The 16,549-nt window shown below is 34.8% G+C and overlaps 2 protein-coding genes, 1 long non-coding RNA gene and 1 pseudogene across 3 annotated transcripts; 2 read left to right on the forward strand and 2 right to left on the reverse strand.

Annotated features, from left to right (window-relative positions):
* Positions 1-1,953: 1,953 nt before the first annotated feature.
* LOC120200009 lies at positions 1,954-2,669 on the reverse strand. The gene is made up of 3 exons (XR_005523507.1): positions 2,587-2,669; positions 2,404-2,492; positions 1,954-2,030 (listed from the first exon to the last, which is right to left on the reverse strand). It is a non-coding gene; the product is annotated as an uncharacterized LOC120200009 (long non-coding RNA).
* A 2,152-nt stretch (positions 2,670-4,821) lies between these two features.
* On the forward strand, positions 4,822-8,226 carry LOC120200016 (annotated as a pseudogene).
* A 1,093-nt stretch (positions 8,227-9,319) lies between these two features.
* On the forward strand, positions 9,320-10,384 carry LOC120200017 (non-symbiotic hemoglobin 1). Its single transcript, XM_039200965.1, has 3 exons — positions 9,320-9,488; positions 9,599-9,713; positions 9,876-10,384. The coding sequence occupies exons 1-3, from the start codon at positions 9,376-9,378 to the stop codon at positions 10,134-10,136; spliced, it is 489 nt and encodes a 162-aa protein (XP_039056896.1). The 5' UTR covers positions 9,320-9,375; the 3' UTR covers positions 10,137-10,384.
* A 3,241-nt stretch (positions 10,385-13,625) lies between these two features.
* On the reverse strand, positions 13,626-15,313 carry LOC120200018 (mitochondrial import receptor subunit TOM6 homolog). The gene is made up of 2 exons (XM_039200966.1): positions 15,040-15,313; positions 13,626-13,837 (listed from the first exon to the last, which is right to left on the reverse strand). The coding sequence occupies exon 1, from the start codon at positions 15,208-15,210 to the stop codon at positions 15,046-15,048; it is 165 nt and encodes a 54-aa protein (XP_039056897.1). The 5' UTR covers positions 15,211-15,313; the 3' UTR covers positions 13,626-13,837; positions 15,040-15,045.
* Positions 15,314-16,549: the final 1,236 nt, after the last annotated feature.

A 16,549-nucleotide genomic window follows, 5' to 3' on the forward strand; every position in this document is an offset into this window, starting at 1 on the left:
ACTAAATCACATTTAATGCCTCATAATACTAAATATATATATATATATCATATTATATATAAACAATCCATTTGCATACAATATATTAACATTAAGTTATAAAAAATATTGTAATCATATGTCGATACAAAATATCACGGCACAATAAAGTTTGCCACATAAGATACCCATTCTTTGTGAATATCATCAATGTCATCATCCGTGTATTCTTCATTCCCATCGCCAACCTAAATAAAAAATATGAAATAAGTATATAATTTATACTTATTTAAAGTGAAATATATAACTATCATAGAGTACTAAAATGACCAATTTTACATATGCATTCTTTGAAGCATATGTAAAAATAAATTTTACACATTTAATTATTAAAACTTTCCATATAAATTATATATATTATCACGACACAAATTCACAGTTTTCAGTCTTGCTAACAAGTACTTGCATTAATTTGTTTAGAATAACATCCTACTTCAAGTCCATATGACAGTTGTATGACTAATGTGTATGTATGATATGACAGGTGTGTATCAGAAAAGTTTGCTTACATTCTTATTGACCAATACTTCACGTTCGTTCTCGATTATCTCTTTCATGAACTTACAAACATAATATCCACACTCAGTACCTCCCGACTGACAGGGACACTACAAATTCAAGGATTGATTATTAGATTTAAAAGATTTGTCCAATGTATACAAATAGGAAAATGGAAGAAATTTAGATAGCAATAACACACAATAAGAAGGTAATCATCAGAAACTTAGAATCACAGAGGTTCAAAAGAACTTACAATGTCAAAGATATTAAACAGAAAAACAAAAAAACACATATATTGAATTATAAATCCATGGTTCTGCTCTAATAAATGTTTCAGGGTTCAATATCTCCTTAACATGCTCCCAAAATGGTGAACCAAGGATACTACCAATAATGCAATGTGTTAAGATCATTTTGGGCATTCAAAAAAAAGATAGCTTTAAGGTAAGTCTGTAGGATAAGACAAACAACAAACCCAAGATATGTAATGCATCAAAAGAATATTGCCCTAAAAATGCGAATAGAACAGAGGATTCAAAAATAAGTTTTTAAATCACTTCAGGGCATAATTACCTTGCTACAATACTTGGAAAAGCCAATAGATAAGTGGTAGTGAGAACAGGTTGCATTCCTGATGGATTAATATTAAAATGAATATAGGGTTCTACTTCAGTGATCAGGGTATCTTCCCTGTCCAACACACAAACAAAGAAAATACGACATTGAGAAAGAACATATATCCATTATTATAAGTTAATAAACAAACACTGAAAGTTACAAATCTCCTTAAATGAATTCAACAATAGTCCTAGTTCACATAAAATTAGTTACTGTTCCCTGCTCGGATTAGCCATGAACTGTATTATCTATGCTGCACAAAGAAGAATTGAAACCAAAGCCTATGTCTCTCCACCAAATGCATCTAATGTCTAGGTAAGTAGCACTGACTTTACCTTGCAGCAGATGCTAGTTTAAACCCATAGTACTGCAACTTTATTTTCCTGCAACCCTCAGTTACAACAACTGCCCACATGGTGACCTTGCACAATCAGAATTTTAGATTGAACAACTAAAGCATCTTGAAGCCTATATATAGTTTTTACATCTAATACCATTATATAGTAAGTAAACTCGTTATTTATACACATAATACCATCATAAGTACTTAAGAAAGCTAAAGCTAATTTGATGATCAGATTCAGGACAGTTTAAGACAAACTTGTGGATTATTGTATCGATTTTTCAGTCATTATTTGAGCTTGGAGATTGACAAAGACATAAGGATGTTTAGCTGAGTTTGAAGAGTTTTAAGCGTTTATTCTTTGGCTCACGTCACCTTTCTTTGCATCCTTAGATTAAAATAAATTAAAAACATAAAGAGAGATAGATTGTAATTAAACTTGCAATACCTGCAACTAGAGTATATCGCCAGCCCCAACTTTAGAGGCATTGTATGATTACGAGAACCAGTTGGTAGAACAACCACCCAACTGCAAGCAATGCATTAATGAGAAGATACACAATTTGTTTAGAGAAAGAAAATGTTACTGATTGGAAGCAAATTAAGGTTTACATTAATAGGAATCATCAAGGCATATTGCTTCTATGGCATAACGCAACAAACAAGCAAAAATCAATCAAAATAAAAAAACATTTCGTACACAAATACTCACACTTTTCTTGAAACTAATTGAGGAACAAAGATTTCGATGAATCCTGGCCCATAAAATTCTCGTATCCAACCAGAGAACAAACATATGTGCTCCTACAGAGTATCAAAAAAAAGAAAAGATAAATGTAATTCAAAGTTGTGAGAAGGTTTTACAATAAAGAGAATTATCAAAGATAAACTTCAAATTATACCTCGATAGCTCGCACAACATTGATGTTACCTTTCGTCCTAGCAACATCTAGAGGCGTTTGACAATCATCATTCATTGCCAATGGATTAGCTGAAAATATAAACAAGTCACTCAGAAGACAACGCTATACAGTTCAAATAAATCATTTTTGGGTATAGGAACTAATAACTCGGTTTTCGCTAACCTCCATGGGAAAGAAGTAATTTGACTGTATTTAGAAGGCCCCTCTTTGCTGCATGGTGCAAGGGAGTCCTACCATGCCGACCTAAACACAAATTAGAATACCAAAACCAAAATCATTTCATAAATTATTTACTTCAACAAAGTTCCCCAAAGCTTCTTTACTTGGACAACTGTAAATTTCTTCCTCCTTAAACCAACATCATTAATGGTAACGAGAAAATCCCCAAAGATTTTGGTGACTCTATACGTGCTTTGGTTTGCTCATAACAAATCTATTCACTAAGGCATTAACACAAGAAGTGAAGAGATGCTCACCTCAATAAAAAGCCAATGTTCAGATTTTGAGAAAGCAAACATCCGTCTTCGTGGTACAAACGGGAGTTCAGTTAGCGGTTGGATTCCACCTCCACCCATAATTGTTAAAGCGAATTTTGATGCGGGTTTTTCTCATCATAAACAAGAATCAGTGTTAGGGGTATTAATAAGATATGAAGGGGGCTTTATCATGGGGGCTTACCAAAGAACAAATCAGAACGTTACCTAGGGTTTTATGGCAGAGGCGATAACAACAAAATAGGTGATGGATTTCGCATGGGATATAGGTTTCTATAGAATCATAGTGGAGGGCGATTTGAGGTCTGTTATAAGCAAGTTATCCTCCAAAGATAAAGATTTTTTAGAGATCAACACCTGGTTTAAAGATACAAAAAGGAAAGTAGAAGTTTTTCAAACATGCAAGTTTAGCTTCATATCTAGATCGGGCAATAGACCAACTCATTTAATGGTGACTGTGATAGAGGTAGGAGATGAAGACATGGATAGATTTTTTTTTTGTGAAGACAGAGGAAAGGTAGACTTTGAAATTTTGGTTTGGGGGGACCATGCGTACGTGATGAAAATTATTTTGGGCAATGAAAAGTGTATTCCGTGTGTTTGTTAAATTTTTTGGATTATGACTATTAAATATGACACATATTATTGTAAGTCATAAATCGTTCAGATTTTAAGAAATATGACATTTTTTATGACATACATTTTTTGCAAGTTATAAATTAGTGTGTGTCATCGTTCGTATGTCATTAAAGGTATATTTTCTTATAATGCAAGAAATTTAGAGTGGTTCAACTTCCTCAATGGAGTCTACATCTACTACATTAGCTTGCATACTAAGAAAATTGATACAAGAAACCAGAGAGGGGATTCCAAAACCGGGAGTGAATTTTTGGTAAATTAAGCTACTACCTCAGAGGTTTCGAAATCACCTAAGGAGAGTTTCGAAACCATACTGAAAATATTAAAAATTTAATCTTGTTTCATCTTTCAAAATTATTTTAAGACTTTGTAACTTTCCAAAACATTTATAAATTTATTTTCAACATTTTTAACTCTTGAAATATGTTATGAACTAAAATTTTAACTCTTGAAATTATTTTTGTACACTTTAAAATTTTATGAATTAAATATAATAAAATATTATTTTTACAAAAAAAATCATCTCAATACTTTATTATATCAAAGTCATTTAATCATATTTATCAATCTCTAAACTATGAGACTTATTCTAACTCAGTTCCTAAACTTTGAATATTCTAATTTCATCCTAAAACTTTTGATATTTATTAATATTAAAAATTATTAACTACTATGTACACATCGACCTGTATTGTGTCATAATATGATATGATGTAAATAATAATTAATATTATATCATGTACCCAAAATATTATATAGAATAAAATTGAAAGATTCTATAATTTTTATTTTTATTCTCTCGATTTATTAATAATTATTTCTATATTTTAAATTTAAACTATTATTTTATAATAGTTTTATTAACAATGGAGGTAATCAACATATACTAATAGTTCGAGGTAAAATTAAAATATTTATGAGTTTGAGTACCAATTTAGAATGGGGATTAGTTAGGGTATTAAAATAGAATATTCAAAACTTTAGAGATCAATTAAAATAAAAATCATAATTTGAAATGAAATTAAAATGTTCAAAACTGTGGGGACTAGTTTGAAATGAGAGTCATTGTTTGGACACGTTTAGTATAATTGACTATTAAAAATCTAAAAGGAAGCAAGGACAAAAGTGAAACGACAGCGTTTCGTACTTCCAGAAGTGTGCGTTTATGTGAAGAAAGCATCTTCTTCACCACCTCAGTTTTCCTTCTCTTTCACAAATTTTTAAATATAATTTTTTAAAAATCATTTAATTGGTTCTCTCTATTATAAACTTCGCTTTCCAATCCTTCGTTTCTTCTTCTTTACACTCTTCAAACAGATAGTAAAACTATAGCTGGAAACGAATCGATTCAATATTTTTTTCGGCAAGAACAATAATATATTTATTGTTATATTAGAGAAATTTGGAATCGTGTTGATTGATCGATCTGTCGATGGAGGATTGTTGGAGCAGCGATGAGGATTACTGCGATTCAACCGATCGAAACTCCCTCGACGGTCTCGAGAACGAGGACTCCGATTTACAGTGGGACCCTTCAAAGGTTCCCACTACCAAGGTCGATTTTCTCCCTTTCATTGTCCTCTTAGGAATTCAATTTCTTGTTTCAATTTGTCATCGATGTATCGATTCTGGGTTCTGGGTTTTTGCTTTTATCCAGTTTAAAGCTTGGGTTTTGGTTTTCGTTTTCGTTTGGTAAAAAAGATGGTTTTGGGCGTCTTGTGGATTTTCAGAGGATAGAGTAATTTGAAGGAGCTTTACGATTTCCCTTTTTCGCATGCTGATTGAGGAATTCTTTAATTTCACAAGAGGAGATGCTGATCGTTGAATTTGATCAAAATTTTCTCCATCTGATGCGTATATCGGATATCCTCTTGCGTGTGCTTTGTGCTTTTGTTAGACTATATTGCATTGTGTATATTGAACTTTCCCCCCTTCAAGAACATGGGGCGGGGGGAATTAATCTTGATGGGAAAAACCTTAAAAAGAATAACAGGTTAAATAGTTTTTTTTTTATGGATTATATTATCTTCATCAAATACTGAATTCTTAGAATGGGGGCATACTTGTGTTGCAACCCTTTGTGGTTTTATGCAGGTTATTACAAAAGAATCACTTTTAGCCGCCCAGGTAAAAAGTTATTCCCTTTCTCTTTTTGTGGTTTCCCGTGCATCTGTTTATTTTTTAGGATTGGAATTGAATTGATTGTTTTGGTAGAGGGAAGATTTGAGGAGAGTAATGGAGATGCTATCTCTTAGAGAGCACCATGCTCGGACTTTACTAATTCATTATCGATGGGATGTTGAGAAGTTGCTTGCCGTACTTGTGGAGAAGGGGGAAAGCGGACTTGTTTTCTGAAGCAGGTGTTTCTGTTTTTGAGAGTGAGGATACAGAAACACCAGATTCGTCTTCATCTACAGCAATGTGTAACATATGCATAGAGGAGTTACCTGGTGGTAAGATGACGAAAATGGACTGCAGCCATGCCTTTTGCAATGACTGTAAGAATCCTCCCTTAATTTGCAGCTTGTTCAAATTGAACCCTAGAAATGAGCGAATCAACTCTAAATTTCCTTTTCCAGGTTGGACAGAACATTTTGTTGTGAAGATAAATGATGGTCAAAGTAAGCGCATTAGGTGCATGGCACACAAGTGCAATGCTATTTGTGATGAAGCTGTTGTCAGAAATTTAGTTGGTAAAAGGCATCCTGATCTAGCGGAGAAATTTGATCGTTTTCTCCTTGAGTCATACATCGAAGATAATAGGATGGTTAAATGGTGCCCTAGTACTCCTCATTGTGGAAATGCAATACGCGTTGAGGAGGATGAATTTTGTGAGGTAGAGTGTTCTTGTGGTGTACAGTTTTGTTTTAGTTGCTTATGCGAAGCACACTCTCCATGTTCATGTACGATGTGGGAGCTTTGGATGAAGAAGTGCCGAGATGAATCAGAAACGGTCAATTGGATAACTGTTCATACAAAGCCTTGTCCAAAGTGTCACAAACCTGTGGAGAAGAATGGTGGATGTAATCTTGTGAGCTGTATCTGTGGACAAGCATTTTGGTAAGGATTTCCTTTTATGTTCACTACTGTTTGCAAATTTCTGAAAGCTGACTAAATCTTATCGTGGTGACAATTAGTAATCTAGATTCAGTGTTTGGTTCTGTTCATTTCTAATCAAAGCTTTTGAACTTGCACAAGCTGCCACATTAAGAAGAGCATAAGTGACTTGTTATCCTCCTCTTTCCTGTTTAATTTATTTATAGTTGTAGTATTTGGTTTGTTTACATGATTTATGCACTGCTAAATATGAATTACTTTATCACATTCTCTTTTTTCCAACTATGCAGTTGGCTGTGTGGTGGTGCTACTGGGCGGGACCATACTTGGTCAAGAATTGCTGGTCACAGCTGTGGTCGCTACATAGAAGACTGTGAAAAAAGTACTGAAAGAGCAAAGCGAGATCTTTATCGTTATATGCACTATCATAACTGTTATAAAGCTCATACAGATTCGTTTAAGCTTGAGAGTAAACTCAAGGAGACTATACTGGATAAGGTGTCAATATCAGAAGAGAGGGAATCGAGACTTAGAGATTTCAGCTGGGTAAATAATGGACTTCTTAGACTTTTCAGATCAAGGCGGGTTCTTTCATTTTCATACCCTTTTGTATTTTACATGTTTGGAGAAGAATTATTCAAGGATGAGATGACAGATGAGGAAAGGGAAATAAAACAGCATCTATTTGAGGATCAGCAGCAGCAGCTTGAGGCAAATGTTGAGAAACTCTCCAAGATTTTGGAAGAGCCCTTTGATCAATATACCGATGATAAAGTTATGGAGATACGGATGCTTGTAATCAATCTTTCTGTGATCATTGATAACCTTTGTAAGAAAATGTAAGTATCTTTATTACATACGAACTACTAATTGATGTTTCTGAGAGGGTTTTAAAGTCATGTGCTGAGGCTATTGCTTGCAGGTATGAATGTATTGAGAATGATTTATTGGGTTCTCTCCAACGAAATACCCATAATATAGCTCCATACAAATCCAAGGGCATTGAGAAAGCATCAGAGCTTGCTGTCTGTTGGAATAGTAAAGCCAGTACTCCTACTGGTAAATGCCTTCCCCCCGATTGTGGCACTAGTGGTATGTGCACTTATCTTTTTGGAGATCAAAACATACACGTAAAACTCATACATTTTAAAGATTTTACTAACACATTGCAATATAGGAAAACGCAACCGGTCTTTCAGCTTTGGGAGTTCAGATGACAGTGGTTGCCCATCATCGAAGCAACCTAAAAGGGAGAGTCATGGAGGTGGTTTCTTTGATCTGAACTTGCCAGCAGAAGTTCTTGACAGGAATTGATCTCTCTAATAGGATTTTCCTAGATAAGTACATATGTACAGATCTAACTGGAGACCTTTCACTTTATCTAATGGGGTTTGATGATTCTATGGATTGAGCATAGAAGCGCAAAAATTTACTTTCCCTGATTAGCATCCTTTTTGTCCATCTTTTCAATTTTATAGATTTTGGAAGATCAAGTCTGGATTTCCATAGGTTCTTTTATCTTTCAAAGGTTGTGTGAACTGAATATCCATTTAATGTAAAGAAGCCTTAGGCTTTTGAATATGCGAGTAATTTCTCAAACCTGAGATTTGAGTTGTGCAAAGTGTGCTCCTTTGAAATATTCTTCATTGCTTATCTTTGCATCTGTTGGTAACTATGGAGTTTGCTTGGATCTTTATTTAAAACCTTTTTGGAAATTCTACTTGTTGCAATCTGATCCGATCCAATCCGTCAGTCACAATTCGAGCCATGAGAATGTATGCCGGAATTGTTCTCTTTAGGATTCTCAAGGCTTTATCACCGCCGGCAATCATGGCCATATTTCTCTTTCCCGCGGACGGTGATGTCTGATATTGACACTGATAAGCTTGATCCTCCATTCGATTCTTTTGGCAGCGAGCTGGACTTGAGCCTTCTGAAACTCTGAGAATGTTCGAAGCAAGCAACTCATTTTAGTAATCGTCATATAGTTGAATGCTATAATTTTGATTAAAATTCCAATTTAAACTGGTCAATCAATCATAGACGCTTGGCTTGGCAACATTCTCGACAACCAAACTTCAGGATTGCTATTTAATTCTTTTTCTCTTTAATATTATTCTCCATTTGTGGTATATATCCCAAACATGATGAAAAGCTAACTTTCCGGATTAATGTACGTGATTCTCTGGTGATGCATGTAATGTTCTCCATTTTCAATCTTCATTGGTGATGCATGTAATGTTCTCCCTTTTCAATCTTCATTGTTTTCCATTTTCGAGTAAGAAAAAAATCATCTTCATTGCTTTTGGTTTTCGAGTAAGAAAAATATTATTCTGTAATGGTTCGAAAAATTTAATGACTGTTATATAATTTTTGAAAATTTAATGACTAAAAATCATTTGAGTATAATTTAAGGACCTCTAGTTTAATTTACACTAAAAGATAATTAGAGGTCAAACTAACCCTTCCTCATACACAACTTGTCAACATTGTTGATTGATTTTCTAAAGAAAGATACAATTTTACAACACTTATCTGAAGGTCAAAGCCGACCAAAACACAATGTTCTGCTAATCCATGGTATTTGGCAAGCCCCTGGTTTTGGCTGAAGATATCTTATGGTGACCAGCAAAAGAGTTGGCTCCTCGGGGCCTGGAAGAGTTAATATTCATCTTTACAGGGATTGGTATATAAATGCTGCAAAGATTACAATTCTGGAAACCAAGATACCTACTAAAATCCCGGAGTTATTTGAACAACAATGGCTGCCTGTGAAGGAAAAGTTTTTACCGAAGAGCAAGAAGCTTTGGTGGTCAAGTCATGGACTGCAATGAAGAAGAACTCGGCTGAATTGGGTCTCAAATTCTTCTTGAAGTAAGCATTTTTTTCAGTTCTTTTGTTTTTGTCAATGATCCAAACATTCAGTTCATTGAACTATGTTTAAATAATCGTTTTGGTCACTAAATTTTCATAAAATGGGACAGGATTTTTGAGATTGCACCATCAGCCACAAAACTGTTTTCATTCTTGAGAGACTCGAATGTTCCATTGGAGCAAAACACAAAGCTCAAGCCCCATGCAATGTCTGTCTTTGTTATGGTACGTAAAGCCTTCTGCATATAAAGTTTTGGTCCCTATACAATGCTAGAACATACTTGATCCTTGCAAACATACATGAATGAACTGTTTTATATATTTCTCTTTGTATTTTCTATCGGATAATATTCGTTCCTAACATAAAGTTCCTCGTTCGTCGTGTAGACATGTGAATCTGCGGTTCAGCTACGCAAAGCCGGCAAAGTTACAGTGAGGGAGACGACTCTGAAGAAACTAGGGTCCACCCACTTCAAGTATGGTGTAGTTGCAGAACATTTTGAGGTGACAAAGTTTGCTCTGATGGAGACCATAAAGGAAGCAGTTCCAGAAATGTGGTCAGCTGAGATGAAGAGTGCATGGGGTGAAGCTTATGATCGTCTGGTTGCAGCCATCAGGGCTGAGATGGTGGCCTGCTCTCAGGCTTGAAGTGCTTCCTAATTTGGGTTCAATGAGAGTCGAAGGTTCAATCATTTGATGCTGCGAGTGATTGCTCATACTTTCTGGGTTTTGTTGCTTCTTTGCTTGTGTGTTTGCATTTGTCTTTTGTTGGCTTATGTAGTTTCTTAGATGAACAATTAATATGATAAGGGACCCATCCCATTTGATTGAGTCAAAATGTTGAAAAATAACTCATAGATTTTGGGAGGAAATAATCACAAACTGACAATTCGAGCTCTCTCTCTCTACCTTTTTTTTTCTCTTAAACCCCTCTACCCTACCTAAGGGTACTGGGTCGGATCAAAGGCTCAATCAACTTGTCTCTCAAAAGATATTAAAATATATGGTAAACTACGCATTTAGTACCAAAACTATTAATTTTGATCCATTTTAATGCTTAACTTTTATTTATTTAAAATCATTCATAACATTTAGTTTTTGTTTCATTTTAGTATCCACCACTAAAAACTAAACGCATTTAATACCTAGACTATCAGTTTTGGTTAGCTGTAGTACCTGAACTTTTTTTTTTTAAAAAAATTAATGTTAAATTTTGAAAAAGATACTAAAATGAAAAAAAAAACTAAAGTTTATATATAATTTTAAAAAAATTAAAACTTTGGTACTAAAACATACCAAAACTAATAGTTTAAGTACTAACCACATAGTTTACCCTAAAATGTATTGAAATTATCCTCTTATTTATTGATTTGATTTCAAAAGTTTAGAGTATATGAAATAATTCAAATAATGAAATAAGTCGTAATACAAACACATATCAAAGCCAAAATCAAAATTCAATGTCCCAAAATTTCATAAATAATAAACAATACTCAAATAAAAAATACAAATAAAATTGAAATAAGAAATCCGAGTAAAACTTCGTACTATAAGTAATAGCTTAATTTAAAAAATGGTGTAATTTTCCAAGTATCCGGTCACCTATAACCAAGAATCTAAAATCTGAAAGAGAAACTAAAAGGGTGTGTAGACTAGAAAAGTACAACAGTCACAAAATAAAACACAAACCGATTCAAACAAAAATATTTAGTCTCAATAATATGCAAATGAATATACACCTATACGTCTTTCAAAGAGTAGATTTTCAAAAACTATTCTCTACTAACATCATCCGAAGTAGGATCCACCACGAAAATAAGAACCCACTGAATTTAAAGTGAAATTCACCCCCATCATATTAATACACACTGAATCTCTCTATCAATCATAACCTAGTACGACATGATATCATATATATATATATATATATCTCGAATTTTCAATTTAATTTGAATGTAGAAACTTTTGTATAGTTTTAAAGTTTGAATGCATAACATAAAGTCAGAAGCGGATGATTAACATGAGCCACATAACATATTTATTCGAATTACAATTAATATAATAATTTTATAGAACAATCATGCTTCAATTCAATTTTAATCGGAGCCGTCAATAACACAAAATAAATGTAGCACCAGAGAGAAGTACGCATTGACAAAATAACTAACAAAGATCGTGACGTTTCTCACGATCAACCCGAACAACAGATTGAACCGAATTAGTTCCTATGAAATAATTTAATATTGTAAATAACGTCAACACCATCTTATTAAAAATGTCAACTAATATTTACGGCTAACACGAATAACATGGATCGGTTCGAAACAGGTAGCGACGAAAGAAATAATTGCAGCTTCCGATTAAAATCCCAATATATCAATCTTCAGATTAAAGAAATAATTTTAACGACGATAAGAATGAGAATTGGCAGCAGGGTTTGATTCGAATAGGGAGCTGTCAGTACGGATAAACTGGCTACGAAAGCACATCGACAACAGTCCCTAGGGCCGGAGACCTCACAGCCGGGGGTTTATTTTCAAAATAGCAGCACGGCCCAATGGCGACAGCAAGGGATAGGGTTCCGACGGGGATCTAAGACGATGACCAGCGACACCACCTACCTTAGTTTGGCGAGATCGGCGACGACGTGGGCGGGTAGCAGCGTGGAAGTAAGGAAAATGAAAAAGATGGGGGGCCGTTCGTGATATAACACGGATGTGAGGGTTCAACTAAAATTAAAATTGGGTTAACTAAAAAGTTGGTCCTCTGATTATATAGAATTTACAAAATAGCAGTATTCTTTATGTTTCTTATGATTTGGTCATCATTCACAAATTAAGGAATTAGAGATAAAATTATCAAATTTTAGGGTTTCAAATTGGGGCAAATTTGGGGTGTTACAGTTAGGGGTGATAAAAAAATTCGATCCAACCTATCCAATCCATTGATCTGTTAATCCGATCCGAAAATTCGGATATCCGATCTATTTTTTAATTTTCGGATAGTTTAGATTGGATATCAGAAAAAAAATCGAATAATCAAATCAGATTCGGATCAATGAAATTTCAGTTTCAGATTATCTAGAAATCCGGAAAAAAAAAATTGGACCTTTAGATGATTTTATTCAGGCCGAATAATTTCATCCCCGGCCCAGCATCCCAGCACCCCTATGCCCCGACAGGCTAACACCCCCACGCCTTTGCAGTCTGAAAATGCATCCCCTAGTTATAGTCTCCTACCTCAATACTCTTAGGATCATTATAGGTCGTGTTAGATCAGATTTTTGATTCATCCGAACTCAATTTGAATATATATCTCTTCATCCTCACCTGAACTAACTCGGATTTAAGAAAGTTTCACCATAGCCGATATACAATTCAACTTTTAAGGTAAAAATTTGTATCCAATTCGACCAATACAAGTAAATTTCATTTTAAGTAAAATAAGAATCTAATTGAAACTGATATAGATGAGAGGTATCATAGTTTGGTGCGGGTGCAAATTTGTACCTAAAAAATCGGTTTAGATTTTGATTCGAGTGAAATCTACCTAAATTCTAATCAGATCAAGTACAAATGAAAAAAATATATATAATACTCAGATCAAACTCGAGTAAAAAATTATTTAATTTAACTCATAATTATCTCTAATTTTGATCTTATCTTTTTCAAGTTCTCTCTTCAGTTGTCCCCATGACATCAATGTTCACATGTAACATGTTGGAAATTAAGGTGAGTCCAAATATTATATGTGTAGTGCAGCTACCTGCTGAATCCAGAGAAAGATTGCATCAGGCATAAAATATTCAAGTGGTATTCATCATAACCAACTACCAATTTCAAAATAAAACAGTATTGTATTATATTATAAAAATGGTGATTTTGTCAAATATAATTGAATAAATACATTGCACAATTGATCTTTTGGCTTTTATAATACAGAAAAGATAATGATTTGGAAATATAATACAAAGCAGTTGCTTCTGCAAGATATATCGCCCCTTTATAATATCATTCTTGTTTTTTTTCGTCAGTTTAACGACCAAGCTTATGGCTAAGATGGCAGAATGACCAAATCGATAAAATATTAGTTCTTTGAGGGCAGAATTAGAACTTTTTGAAGTTCGGGTACTAGTTTAAAATCCGATCCAAAATCCAAATACTAACAGAGAGCAGGTAAATGTATATTCATGTAGTTATGACTGGTTTCATTTGAATAAAAGGCCAACAACCATATGACCACAGAAATAAACATATGTGATTACACTTCGCCTCGTACTAAATCGGAAAAGGAAACCGGAACTCGCAATCTCTTTCGTGTTCCAAATAAATTCCCGGCTTGTAAATCCACTGCATCATATTAGGAGAAAAATCAGCAACAAACAATGCAAAACAAATTTTTCGAGTAACATCGACGAGGTACACATGCTAAGGGCTTCAACAATGATTCATCATCTAAAAGATAATCTTATGCAATGATCGCTGTAAAAGTGAAATATCGGTATTCTATTTCGATTGCAAACATACAGGCATGCAAATCTAAACAACCGAACTGCAAATCTAAACAACCGAACGCGGAGTGACTAATTTAGATAACGATATCATTTATTTGGAAGAAAATATAAAAAATACCTACCCATGAAAATGGGGATTTGCTTAGAGCTATGCCTATGCAGGTTTAGCATAATAACCAGTAGTCATACTACTTGGCAAGGGAAAGGCATCACTGCACACTCATGTAAATGGATACAAAGAATGGCTCTCATAGCTATCATAACACACTCAACTCGCAACAAGACAGTAATGGAAACTTTTAAGGAAGTTAAAAGGATCAGTGTACCCAGAAAATGGTTGTGATAAAAGAAAATCACCCAAGCCAATGAATATACTCCAAAACTTTAACAAAGATGACAAACGGGAAATCAAAAGGGCTCTCGGAAGGTAATCGTAACCGCCTATAGGACAAGGCATCCTGGTCCAGCTTCGTATGCAGGGACTGAACCACGTAGGGGTTTGTAACGAGACAGTAAAGGCACCAATGCACACTTATGTAAATGGATGAAAAGAATGGCTTTCATAGCTATCATAACACACTCAACTAGCAACGAGACAGTAATGGCAACATTCAAGGAAGTAAAACGGATCAGTGTACCACGAAAACCGCTTTGATAAAAGAAAAGCATCCCAAGCCAATGAATATACACCAAAACTTCAACAAGGATGACAATCAGGAAATCGGAAGTGCCCTCAGAAAGGCAATCGTAGTTCACCTATAGGACAAGCCATCCCCTGCCAAAACCTTAACAAATATGACATTTTTAGGTTCAAATACTTAATAGGTCTAGAAGTTAAGCAATTCAGTCCCTGCTAAAGTTAGATCCTAGAATAACGATCCAGAATTTCATTGCCTTCCTGTGTATACCCATTTGGAGAACTTCCATTTACAACAATAATTCGTCTGTAAATACCCACATAGAAAACAATACCCTATCCCCAGAATTTGTCTTCTTCTTGATTTCAGGGTACAATAAAGTTGAAGTCGTTGAATTTACCTGAATCTAGAACTCAAGCTTGAGCTCATCCTTTTCATCAGCGAGGTAATGGAGAACGTAAGGGGTGACACGAACCACGGTCATCCAGACCCTAAACATAGCCACGTGTGCCTTCAGTTGTTTCAAGGCCGCCGCCTTGTCTGGTTTGCGCATAAACATGCCTGGGAACATCGCTGCTTCTGTTTGAGTTGTGTTGTGCTTTTCGATTGGAGTGGTCGATGGAGAGAGATAGAGATAGAGATAGAGAGCCTCAAACCCTAGCCGCGTTGGGGTTTTAATGCTACGGAGAGGAAGCTTTTCAATGTATTTGTTGCCTAATCTTTCTCTAATTGGTACCTAACTTTGGAAAAAATATCAAACTGGTACATGGTGCTAATTTGATATTCCAACAACCAATTAGTTAGGCACCAATTTATGTAATAAGCCTATTTTTATACTTAAGTTAGTATACATTTTGATATCTAAATTTGACTATAAAGTTCAATTTGATACCCAAGATTAACTTTAAAGTTCAAGTTGATACTTAAATTTATTTTTCAATTAGGAACTTGAATTTAATTTGTAGGTTAATAACTTCTTCGTTTACATTAGTTAAAAATTGAAAGTACCTATTTGAATGAAAAGGTTCAATTCATATTCCAATTTGACCCAAGAAATTAAAAATTAAATTAAAATATCAATTTGAACCAAAAAGAAAATCAACTTATGATGCCTAATTGAACAAAAGTGTTCAATGCTCTTGTAAGTAAAGTCTCGAAATTTTGAACCTCCAAGAACCAATCCATTAATTATAGTGTAATATACAAGGAAACATTACAAATAAAATCAAGAGAACTGCTGATTTATGAACCTACAGGACTTCGATGATCAAAGCCCAAGCAGGATAGACCAAAAGGAGGACAATGCCGATCGTGTTTGACATCCCGTGCGCTTTAGTGAACGAATTCCGAAACCCACCCGATGCCTGATGTGTTCTTGAAGAAGGTAACAAGCAATGGCAAGGCATACCAACACACCAACCAAGCTGTTTCTTAGTGTGCTCGAGAATAAGCTCGGAGCCACCACGATGAGAAGAATCAAAGCGGCCGGTAATTCCAGCCAATCTGCAGTTTCAGATTGAAGTCGTCAACTCACCAACCACTTCAATGCATAACTTTCAAATATTACAAGGCAAAACAAGTATCGGTCCCCAGCGTGTTTATCGGCCAAGCCTAGGTTCAAGGAAAGCCTTCGACGCCCACAAGGTCGTAAAGACCCAGCTTGTCTGGTTGTCAGCTGGGAAGTTGGGTCATTTAGCACGGCAAGTAACTATCAAAACCAGACAACCTTGCCGAGAAGTACCTTGAGCTTGAACAACTTATGCTATGGCCAGATAACCCCGATCACTAAACAGATCAAGTAGGCTAGTGCACTAGCATGGCCAAACATAGTGAAACAAGCAGATATCACATCGTAAAACAAGCATCATACCTGGAAACGTCTAGGGAAGAACAAGCGTAAAACACTGCAA

Source organism: Hibiscus syriacus, unplaced genomic scaffold (genome assembly GCF_006381635.1).
Source record: "Hibiscus syriacus cultivar Baekdansim isolate YM2019G1 unplaced genomic scaffold, ASM638163v2 tig00005924_pilon, whole genome shotgun sequence".
NCBI lineage: Eukaryota > Viridiplantae > Streptophyta > Magnoliopsida > Malvales > Malvaceae > Hibiscus > Hibiscus syriacus.